At 35.8% G+C, this 12,234-nt stretch overlaps 1 protein-coding gene and 1 long non-coding RNA gene across 2 annotated transcripts; one reads left to right on the top strand and one right to left on the bottom strand.

Annotated features, from left to right (window-relative positions):
* Nucleotides 1–5,093: 5,093 nt before the first annotated feature.
* LOC145095700 (uncharacterized) lies at nt 5,094–5,973 on the top strand. Its single transcript, XR_013703721.1, has 2 exons — nt 5,094–5,681; nt 5,787–5,973. It is a non-coding gene; the product is annotated as an uncharacterized LOC145095700 (long non-coding RNA).
* Nucleotides 5,974–6,661: 688 nt separating this feature from the next.
* Nucleotides 6,662–9,450, bottom strand: SSI2 (Plant stearoyl-acyl-carrier-protein desaturase family protein). The gene is made up of 3 exons (XM_079033534.1): nt 9,193–9,450; nt 8,089–8,587; nt 6,662–7,454 (listed from the first exon to the last, which is right to left on the bottom strand). Exons 1-3 carry the CDS (start codon nt 9,318–9,320, stop codon nt 6,894–6,896), a joined length of 1,188 nt encoding a protein of 395 aa, XP_078889660.1. The 5' UTR covers nt 9,321–9,450; the 3' UTR covers nt 6,662–6,893.
* Nucleotides 9,451–12,234: the final 2,784 nt, after the last annotated feature.

The following is a 12,234-nucleotide window of genomic DNA, read 5'->3' as shown; positions in this document are numbered from 1 at the left end:
TCCGCAACTCTTTTAATCAAAGGATTACTCTGATTTTATAAAACAAAGCATAAACAAATCGGTCTTTTCTGGCCGAAGAAATTGGGGATGTCACATTTACACAGATCAAAAGAGTTTGCGATATCTTATGGACCAGACGAACCTGAACGTGAGGCAGTGCATGTGGTTTGACGTGGTCAATGATTATGACTGCGAGATCCTTTACCATCCGGGTAAAGCGAATGTGGTCGTAGATGCTTTGAGCTGCAAGTTGGATGGATTCTCAGCATGGGATATGTATATGAGGATATCCATTGATTTTCCACTTTTGGATTTGATCAGATGGGAATGGGTAGAAGGAATCAAGAAGGAGAACTGGAAGTAGGAGAGGATCAAATGCGAGATCGACAGATTTGTCACCAATAGTCAGGGATTGTTGACCTAGTATGGTTGGGTATGGGTTCCAGTTTCTGGTGAGATCAAGCAGATAGTTTTAGAGGAGCCACATAAGTCTTTCTTTTCGATACACCCAGGAGCCACTAAGATTAATCGAGATTTTAGACTAAGTTACTGGTGGTCGTGTATGAAGAGGGAGATAACTTGCTACGTTGAGAGGTGCTTGACTTCTAGGATGGTCAAGGTCGAGCATCTTAGGCCCCATGGCAAGCTGTAACCTTTGGAGGTTCCTATATGGAAGTGGGAACATATCACCATGGACTTTATCACCAAGCTACCAAAGACCGCCAAGGGTTTTGATGCTATTTGGGTCATCGTGTATCAATTGGTCAAGGTCGGGGATCGTAGTTGCAGAAGTGTGTGTTACATAATGAGGCAATAGTCCATTTCGATGATATTTAGGTCAATGAGTGCCTGAATTATATTGAGAGGTCGGTAGCAATAATGGAGAGAAAGATGAAGGTTTTGCATAACAAGGAGATACCTTTGGTAAAGGTTCAATGGCAACATCAGAAAGGCTTCGACTGGACCTGGGAGCCCAAGGTAAAGATGTGGGAGCATTATCCTGAGCTATTTGCAGCATCAGACTTCGAGGACAAAGTCTAGCTCAAGTAAGGGAGAATTGTAACATCCCGATGTTAAGCTATTTCAATTTTAATCCTATGTATGAAGAAATATTATATTTTGACCCTTGTGCTTGAGAAAGATTGTAAGAATGGACAATAATGGCATTTTAGTGATTTTGGGCAAGATCTAGTACGTTGTGTATTATCACCTCATTTATCATTCCCTCATCAGCCTCCATCTGAGAAAATGTCCCCCTAGTTAACACTAATTGAGAAGAGTGCATCTTGAGCTTATCTTTGTGTTTTGTGGTACTCTTAAAGAAGAAGAAGGTGGTAGGAAGACCTTGAAGCTTTTAAGAAACTTAAATATGGGATTCTCTCCTTACTAGCAACCTCTAGGAGGTGAAAATCCCATAATGTGATCACCCTATCTTGTAGATCTAGACTTTCTTCATTTAAGGTATTTTTGGTCCCAAATATGGTGATTCTTGAGCATGACATGCTCTTAACCAAATAAGTCGCCCTTTGAGACCTAATGAGGGGCTTTGAGTCCTAAAAAGGTGGTCTTGATGCTTATTTTTTCCCCATGCATGCTTCAAAGGGTCTTAAGGTGTTAAGAAGTTGGGATTTTGTGTATTAAGCACTTAATAGGCATGCAAAGTCATAAAGTTGGAAACTTTATGACTCTTAGTGGTATTTTGGCCTTGGATCTGAAATCGGGACGTGAGAGCTTAATGCATTAAGCTTTTATGGAGGAAAGAAGCATCTGAGCGTACATTGTGTGTAACCTAGCGTACACCGCTCGTACGGGGTCAACAACTCGACTCTGGTGAAGGAACTGAGTATGCCCAGCGTAGGAGCTGAGTACACTCCGCGTACTCGGCTGAGTGGACCAAGTTGACTCCATGACCGGTAACTTTGACTTTGACTTTGACAAGGGTCGACCAAGTTTGAGTTAAGTTTGTTTTGGGTATTTTGAGTTATAGTTAAGTGTAACTCATAAATCGAGACCCAAAAAATTTTGTTTTAAAGTATATTACTTGTAAAATAATTAACGAAAAACAACATTTAAAATCCTTTCAAACATAAAAGTCACAAATCACAAGTCTCAAAACCATATTCGTAAGTAGTATAATATCAGAGTACAATCCCAGGTTTCTCAAATGCGGAATATCGTGTGTGAATGTGTGATGCGCTGCTACCCCACCGACTCCTTCCCCTTAGATGAAGAGGTACCTGAAACCAAAACTAAAAACCGTAAGCAAACAACTTAGTGAGTTCCCCCATCATACTCATACCAAATAATGCATAATCTTCGGTATCTTTCAACCGGTATCTGTCGGCATAGTCAGGAGCTGGGTTCATCATTGGTATCTTTCAACCGGTAACCAGGAACTAACCTCTCCTTCGGTATCTTTCAACCGGTAACTGGGAGCTACCCTCCCCTTCGGTATCTTTCAACCGGTAACCAGGGACTATTTCACCCCTTAATACTGCTAACACATATCAAGAACAATAAACATATCAAGCACAATAATCATATCAGGCATAATAATCATATCTCATATCAACACTATATAATTATCACAGAGATAATCATCTATCCAACACTCTTACTTGTGGGTCGGCATTGTGGAAGTAGATCCACTCCTACTGGGAGGAAACTCACCTCCAAGTCATGTAGCGTCTGCACTGATCTCTGTATGAAAACCATCTATCCTCGAATCCTCAATCCCTATGCAACAACTTTTCTAACTTATCAATTCGTACTCGTAACCCTTACAAGGGTCAACTCAAGTCCAAGACAAGGTCAAGGTCAAGGTTAACACCTTGGTCAATGGTCAATCATCCGGTCAAAGTCAACATCTGGTTGACTCGACTCACCAAGTTGGTCCACCAACTCGTCGAGTCCCCATATCCATATAATGCCATAAGCTCGTCCCTACTCGTCGAGTCTAGCAAGAGCTTGACGAGTTCGCCTTCAACAACACATCAGACTATCTTCAACCGACTCGCCGAGTTCGTTCGTGAACCCGTTGAGTCCGTCATCATCCATAAGAAGGTGTTCAGTCTATGACTCGTCGAGTTCCCCTTGAACTCGCCAAGTCCGTCTTCATGTGGTTGGGACATTGCCTTGAACTCGCCGAGTCTGTTAATCCACTCGCTGAGTCCTATGATTTCCAGGTCCCTAGTGAACCTAAACAACTGGAGAACCTTCGATCTTAAAATCTGGTCCATAAACAGAAAGGATTTGGTGGAAAATACACCCCGACTCGCCGAGTCCATCTTTGTCCAAAACTATTCAGTCGATTATAATGAGTCTTAACGCATCAAAACCATAGATTTGGCCTCCTAGGGTCCATTTTATACGTAAAGCTACAAACTTGATGTACATGCATGGGGCCTTTGGCTTAAAAAGCCATAAAAGGAGGTCTACAAGATGCATGGGATGTTTATGGCAACAAAGTTGGCACCTTTATGCCATAAAGACCCCCAATAGCTCCAAATTCGAAGTGCAACTTCAAGCATACCTACAAAATCCGATTTTAGCTTCTCTATACTCATAAAAAGGGTAGAAATAGCCCCAAATCAAAATCTAAGAGATAGATGGTCAAGGTTCCAGCTTTTTACCTTGAATGAGTTGAGAATGGAGTAAAACTTCTAGATCTCCTTGCTTATACTTGAACTTCCAAGCTTCCTTCTTCTTCTCCAACTTCAAACACACACAAAAGGAACCAAAAGGCTCAAGAACACACAATGAGGGCTTAGGGTTTCAATCTAGGGCTTCTCTGAGTTGAGAGGGTGATGGAGGCTGGTTTGGGACAAGATAAAGTGTTTAAATAGGGTGCAAACCCTAAACATTAGGGTTTTGTCCAGACAGCTCCTACTCGCCGAGTCGGTCTCCCAACTCGTCGAGTAGATCACTAAAAATCCCCGCATAATGTCGAGTCTACTCGACGAGTTGGGCCTCCAACTCGCCGAGTCCCAGAGTAAATCACAACATTACTTGAATTTAAATACGTACCAGGATCCGGGTGTTACATTAAGCCATGATCTCTATTTGTTGAATAGGTGACCTATAGATCCGATATTCGGAGCAGTGTATTGTTCAACTATTTGTCAGACTATAAGGAGAGTGTTCCTTACCGTGCCTATAGGTTGAAGGTACCAATGTCGGCCCCTTTAGTTATGTATCCCGGTATATAGGATGTTGCTATACAGCAGTGATTTGTAGATTTGTCTACTAGTCTTTTAACTGGTTATATAATTATCTGTTACTGGATATATGTTATTTGTTATGTATATGTCGACATGGTATGGTGGGGTTATGGCTGTATTGCTTTGTGCTATCAGTCAATAGACGGGGGCATTCCAACTGAAAGGTTTTGGGCCAGGGGCTTCCAACTAGGAGGTTGTGGGCTGGGGGTAATCTAACCAGGAGGTTGTGGACCCGTTATGTATCGGGCAAGCCAAAAAGGTTGTGGGCCGGGGCATTCCTACCAAAAGGTTATGGGCCGGGGGTAATCCAACCAGGAGGTTGTGGACCCATTATCTGTTGGATTATATGCTGTGTGGTGGTACTTTTCTTAGTCCTCATTTAACAAAATGGTCAAATTCTTTTCATGCACATTGTGAAAAGATACAATTAAGTAGCCCCATATGATGAAATAAAGCACATTTTCCGCACCAACTTTATTCCATTTTTAAATTCATCTATAGTAAATACATGCACATTGGTTTGGAAGGCTTGTTAACAAAAACAATATAGGAAACCACATGCAACATCTAAAGTCTTTGAATATCCAAGTCAAGAATACAACTTAAACCAAGAATTGAGAAATAAGGAATCTATCCAAATTACTCATTTTTGAACCACACGTATTAGTCCAGGTAAAATCGTTGTCCTTCATGCATTAGATCAACCAAATCCAAATCCTCGATGAATTGAAGTCGCCTAAGGGGCTGTTTGGTAGCCTCTTAATGGACAAATTAAGAGGCAAGCTCTTAATTTTTCAGATTAAGAGTGTTTGGTAGCATATGAATAAAAACCTCTTAATTTTGTAAAAGCCTCTTAAACTTTCAGACTTGGGCTTGTATCTGAAAAGAAAAAGAACGCGTCCTTCCCTCTTTTACCCTCTTACGGATTCCAAAACCACACAACCGCCTTCGCCTTCAGATCCCCTCTTCCATCTCCTCCCTCCTCCAACCATCTCGAGCGTCTATCGCTTCTTCTACCTCCTCCGGTCGCTGACTTCCCTAAATCGACTCCCCTCACGACTTCCAACGCTAAACTCTGACAACATTGACTCTTCTCCGACAGCATTCACCACCTCCGACAGCCTCCGCTAGCACCGCCAGCGACGACGGCCTCATGTTGCAGGTAAGTTTTTTCCCCTGAAAATAGATTATCTTTAAATAGATCGAATGTTCTTCTTCTTTTCCCTTGAAAACCGATTCATATAATCGAAATCGATTGACAGCCTCATCAGCCCTCGATTTATTTTATTTTATTTGTATTTTTGTTATTGAGTTTTCTGAGATCGATTTTCTAAATTGAAATTGATTTCTCCATAACCATGAGTTCCCAACTCTACCCAAATAGTTTCAAGAACATCACAAACTATTACAGGCGATCACCACCAACCACTTTACTTGGGACATTATGATACATTACTCCAGGTGAAGATTTATTATATAAATTTATTTCTGATTGAAATTTTGTTTATATTCATTTAATTTGGTTATTGATTTATGTTGCAAAATATACGTTTACGAGCTTGAAAGGAATGAAGTTTGATGTGTATAATTATGGGGGTGTGTTGTTGGAGCTCATAACCAGAGGAGGTTGAAAAGATTGTAGATGGTCAAGTTTTTTGTTGATTTCACATTGAAACCTCGTGGGTTTGTAAAAAAAAAGAGGGTGATTTGGACAAAGAACTCACGTAATGATTAAATTTAACATATTTATTAATTTTGATGTTCTTTAGGTTAATATTGATATTGTTTATATAATTTTTGGTGGAATTGATGGTTATAGTTGTAATTGGAAAAAAGCAATAGAGAAGGGTAAAATGGTCATTTTTGTTATTCAACATAAAAATTCAGAAGTTCCAACCAAACAGCATCTTAAAATTAAGATCTTAAAAATTCAAACCCTTTTAGAAATTCAGACCTCTTAAAAGTTCAAATCTTAAAAATTCAGACCCTGTCAAACAGCTTCTAAGCAAATAAACTTATAAACTCCCCCAAATCCATGCATAAAGAGCAATTACCCTTCTATCAGCAACATCCCACGGATCTTTTACCCGTTTACTCAATCCACATTTTAATAGATAGCATATTCATTTATAATCATTAATCTCTTCCTTCCTTACAACCTTAGTTACATCAAAACCCAAACATCCTCCTTCCAATGATTATTCAACCTCGACAAAAACTACAATTATAAAAAGGGAAATGGACATTACCTTATATTTAAGTGATCCAACAGTCGAGCACTTTGAATAAACATGCCATGATACAAATGATCTCAAACCATAAAACAAGCAAATCAAACTTACTTTCTCAAACATTTGATTTTAAACTTTTAAATTCTTTATCCGATTAAAACCGCTAGGAACAGATGACAACCATCATCATCATCATCATCATCATCAAAATTGGCATAAAAGGTTCTATAATATGTCCACAGCCACCACATAAGTTTACAAACACGCAAACTCAAACTCACGAACAAAACACATATCAGATTCCAACAAAACACAAAATCAAACAAAACACTAACAAGTTCTTTTAACTTAACTTAAATTAACTTAACTTAACAACCACCACCTCTACCCATAACAAATTCCAACAACCAAACATAACCCAAAAAAAAAAACCACATCTTTTTCAAAGCTTCACTTCCCTATCAAAAATCCAACTGAACTTCATCTTCGGCCCCTCCTTCGCCCTCCCCTGAGCTCTCTCCTCCAGCCGCCTGATCCTTGGCGGCAACCCACAAACATAATCCTGAGCCTTCCGCCCTTCGCCGGATAATCCCATCAGATCTGCCACCTTCCACCGCCCGACTAAAAACTCCAAAATATCCGCGTAATCTTTCGCAGTGTAAACCCCAAGTCTTTGTGCAACAGCTGAGAAATGGTCAAACAGATTGTCGTCTTGACCATCATACATTAGATGAGCCGGCATCGAGATTTTTTTGCGCATCATGTCTGCGAACGCGAGGACAGTGCCATCCGGGTCGATTTCGAAGAGCTTTTCGACGATTTTTGTGTACGCGGTCTCGTGTCGTTTTTCGTCGGACGCGATTGTGCCGCAGATTTGTGCGAGTTTTACGTCACCGTGCTCTTTCGCGTGGCGCGCAGTGTTGCCGTGAGAGACGAAGGTCGCGCGTTCTTGGAAGGACGTGTAGATGAACCCGAGGTAGGGGCTGTTTTCGGTACGAGGATCCTGTGTACGAAATTTTTTGAGAATTTACAGATGAGCAGAACAGTCCAAAACTAAAACTGTTCATGGCCCTACTAGTCCTTGAATAGTCTTTCCCCTGATCAAGGACTAGTTGAAACCGGTTTCAGTCTTGAAACCGGTTTCGGTCTAATTAATTAGACCAAATCTATTTATAATAGATTTTTGGTAAACATATACGTAGTAATAAATTTTATATATATGAATATTAATTATAGACTCTATCTGGTCCAAAATTGGTCCGGTTTTCTAAGAAAACCAGTCCTTTTAAGACCAGATCAGTCTCCAGTCTTAGTCCAATTGTTGAGTCTTTTCACGACCGTGGGCCCAACCCATTTTGAAATGACTTTCAAGCCGGGTCAATTTTTTTTTCATTTTTATAAGAATGTTTTATGTAATCATTTAATAAATAGCATGACAAATTTTCAAAAGCCTAAAATATTATTAACTTATAGAGTTATAATTACAAACTACAAACACTTTCTAAATTCTGTTTGTGGTTTGTAACTATAAGTAATATAAAAAGTTAATTGAATATAAATTTTTATCCTCTTACATATTTTTACTAAATGATTATATAAAAAAAATGTGTTATAAATTATAATATAATATAACTTACCATTCCCGAGCCAATAAGATATTGAATAGTCTTCTGTATCTGCCTCATATCGACCCTACCAGAAAGGTAAAGATATGTATGAAGAAGATCACCATGTCTATTCTCTTCAGCAGTCCAAGCTCTAGTCCAAACAGCCCAAGGAGTAAGACTTGCCCCTGTTTCATCCCTAACACCATCTAAAGTATTAAGCATTGTTTGGTAAGTAGGAAGAGCTTCTTCTGTAATCATATCTCCAACAAGAACAACAAAGTATTCATCAGGGATTTCTCTTGCCCTTGCTCTAAGTTCCTTCACTTGTTCTTCAAATCCTTCAGATGCAGGATCTGGTAGGAAATCCTGTGCTTGCCAGCATTTTTCAACTGGTTTTAGGTGAGTTAGTATGTTTTGCTCAGCCCATCCTTCAATGGATTTGAAAATTTCTATCTTTTGTGGTGGCATTGAGTGTGTCACTTGGACATGAACCTCTCTTGGTGGGGTAAAGGGCTTTTTCGTCTCAATCCTGTGTAGCACAAGTAAAGTAAATCAAGAACCCTACAAATTTGTCATCTTTCAGGGATAAATCTTTAATTCATAAGATTATACTGAAATATAAGAGTTTTGGGATATGGAAAATTGGAAACATCTGAGCGAATTGGAATTTGGAAATCAATTGATTTCAATTTGCGATTTTTGGGAGTGAGGGAGTATAAAATTGAGCAAAATCTCAGACATATGAATAACTGTAAACTACAAACATATAATCCACATGCAAATGCAAGAAATCGAGAGATGGAAATGGTGATAGATGAATATATACAAACAAATAATCCAATGCGAGAAATCCACTGACGAAAATGACTGGAAAAAAACATAACAACTCCGCAGCGTCATCAATAAAAAATGTGCATAGATAACATCGAAATCACGGAACGTTATTGTCATATTTGCCACTTTAAATCTACTACTCGCAAATTGCATTTCAAATCGTATTATCACGAAAGCAACGCCATTAGTTCCGTATTCAAAACGAATTAATATATAAATAACTCATTTCACGCAATCGAATCCATCGAAACGTGAAATAAACAAACCGATTGGATTAAAACGGAAGGAAATGATACTCACTTCGGGGTGGAGGATCCGAGGGTGGAAGCCATGGCGAATTTGGGAGATCTGAGATTAGCCGTTTGAGGAAAGCCAAAAGAACGATATCCTTCCGATTGCAAGTTCACCGGAGTGATCCGAAGAGCCATCTTGATGATCTTCTTCTTCTTCTTCTTCCTTCGTCTTCCTCCTTTTTGGTGTTCCTGTGTGCTCTCGCAGTCGCACAGTTTTTCAGTTCTGTTTTCCTCCACACAAGTGAGAAAGAGAGAGAGTAGCAAACCCAAGGTTTATAAAGAATCTATTTGCCATATTCCACAATTGCCCTCGCGCTTCATTTTTAATTACATTTTCACCCTTGGATTTATTTTTTAATTTACGTTTTTGCCCTTGTTGTTTAATAAGCTCAACAATTTTTTTTGACCATTTTTACCCATTATTAATAGCAAAGTTATTAGGACAACCATTGTGGAATCTTGTACCACATGCTATGGATTGTGGTACCCTAGTAATCAGTAATATTGGACTTATTCAAATTATTTTTCAAATTAGGGTCTTAAGTTCAATAAATAAACCATGAAAATCCTATTTCTGTTTACACGTGGAGTAGGCTATTTTGATATTCAACAATTATAATTAAAATCAAAATTAAATGATTATTTGTAATAAAACGGTTTTATGTTTATCTAATCATATTCTTTGACTTTAAGAAAAATGATCAGATTTATCAAACAAGCAGTCAAACTAATACATCTATGTAGCTTTACATTGTTTTTTTTTGGTGTTTTCTTTTGTATTAATAAAATATTTTGTATTTTGTCCAGCTTATTAATTTAATAAAATCTTTTCACCGTTCAAAAAAACTAATACGTATAGATGCATTAACTATTTGGAAGCGTGTATAAATTCTCAAACCACTAAAAATAACAATAATTAATTTATGGATGTTAGTAAAGGTTTGTATCAAAAAGTTTGTAGCCCAATATCATCATACGGTGTCATCTTTTTTTGAAGTCAATGGTTCAAGTTTGGTGATTGTCATAAATGGTACTAGCTGTTAATTTAAAAATATGCCATTTGCTGGTTCATAAAAAGGTACAAGTTTGTTGTTAATTTTGATTATCTGAGATTAGATATTTAGATTTGAAAAAATCAATCAATTTTTTTATAAATGTTAATTGTCAAGAAAATTAAGGATAAATTACACGATGAATATACTTTCAATCAATTTTTATGTTAATTTTTCTAATTAAAATTAAAGTATATTTTTTGATTGAAAAACTCATGTTGACAACTTATGATAATTAATCTTTGAAGGTCTCATGAATATATATATATATATATATATATATATATATATATATATATATATATATATATATATATATATATATATATATATATATATGATCGGGTAAGAAGTCAAATAATGGTAAGAACCGCGAGAACAATTTTTGGTCTTAAGATTGAAAAAATAAATTACTAGGATTTAATTTTATTTATTGTCAAAATCTCGCAAGATGATATGGCATTTTCGTAATTAACTGCGAGATTTTGATAATTTCCGGTGAAGGTTAATTGTTTTGAGGGTACAAGTAACAAAAAAATAAAAGAAAAAAGAAAAGGAAAATTCGGCTATGTGGCCTCTCCAGCAGCTGACACGTACCCCCACCCCTAGCATGACAAGTATCCAACCCTTATTAGCTGATAAGTGTTTTTTTCACCTGTTTAGTTTTTCAGCCATAGCTTTTCTTTCTTTGAAAACAAAATCTGAAAAAATCAGAGTTTTTAAAATTTAATTTTCTACAAAATGAACACAATCATGAAAATTTGAAAAAAAAAATATTTTTTTATTTTATATATATAAAAAAAAACCCAGAAAAAAAATTCTCCAATAATTATAAAAATTTAAGGAATACTTGTACTCACTATTCTAATAACTTTGTAAATTTTTTTTTTTTAAATAAGGTATTTTAGATACCAAACTTGATTTTAAAATATTAAAAGTTTTCAAATTTTTTTGAACATAATATGATGCAAATAGAGATGATTCAAAAATATTTTAATTCAATATGTTTATGATTCTTAACTTGTTATGATATAAAAAATATTTTGATTCAAATATTTAATGATCTTTAATTATTATATTTTTTATGATTCAAAATTAAATACTTCAAAAATTATAACGATCAAAATGGTGTATTGAACAAAAACTTTATTTAATTCAATATATTATGATCCAAATTAAAATGATCAAAATTAATATGATCAAAAAATGTATGATGCATAATATCGTTATGATTCAAAATTTTATGATCCAAAAATAATATAATTCAAAAAAATATTATTGGAAAATATTATGATCTTTAATATTCTTCTTATTTAAAAACTTATAATTGTTAAACATTAAAAATTCAAACCGAAATTTAGTTTAAAAATAAATAAAATAAAATAAAAAACTCTACTGTCTTCAAGTATGTAGTAAATATATTAAAAAAATAAAAAAAAACAAAAAAATTAAAAATGAAAAATATAAAAAATGAAAAAATATAAAAACATAAAAAGCGAACATATATTTATTTAAGAAAAAAAAACTTTAATTTTTTTTTAACGAAAAATAAAAAATAATAAAAAAACGAAAAAGAAAAACTTAATAAATGAAAAAGAAAAGGAAAACTCATTTAAACGACGTTTCATGGACGTTCATCACGCATAATTATTCTCTCGAATCCGTATTACGTTCCATGCACGTGTGCTGAATGCGAACGCGTCACGACCAAGTAATGAGTTTGACGTTTGTGCTCTTGACGAAACGATTGGTGGAGAATATTCAGTCACACATTTATTTTGCCACAATACACTTAGACGTAACGGCGGAAATGGATAACGGATAAACATGTGTTTTCCAACCAAACAAGTTTCCTTAAACTATGCTAATCATTACCTTAATATACACAAAAACATTTTTTTTTTTATTTTTAGAAAGCTATTTTTATCGAAAAATTATTTTAAATATATCAAAATTCATAAATTTTTATTCTCTATAAATAGGCATCCATATTGATA

The sequence above is a fragment of the Lactuca serriola genome, chromosome 1, assembly GCF_051521515.1.
Source record: "Lactuca serriola cultivar US96UC23 chromosome 1, Lser_US96UC23_V15, whole genome shotgun sequence".
Classification (NCBI taxonomy): domain Eukaryota; kingdom Viridiplantae; phylum Streptophyta; class Magnoliopsida; order Asterales; family Asteraceae; genus Lactuca; species Lactuca serriola.
Note: the sequence above shows the minus strand (reverse complement) of the source record. Positions and strands in the feature narration are given on the sequence as shown.

Coding starts and splice junctions, on each gene's coding strand:
- SSI2 (XM_079033534.1), bottom strand. CDS start 9,320: ATGGCTCTTCGGATCACTCCGGTGAACTTGCAATCGGAAGGATATCGT. Junction 8,588..9,192: donor CTCGGATCCTCCACCCCGAA/GTGAGTATCATT, acceptor TGTGCTACACAG/GATTGAGACGAAAAAGCCCT. Junction 7,455..8,088: donor ATCTTATTGGCTCGGGAATG/GTAAGTTATATT, acceptor TTTCGTACACAG/GATCCTCGTACCGAAAACAG.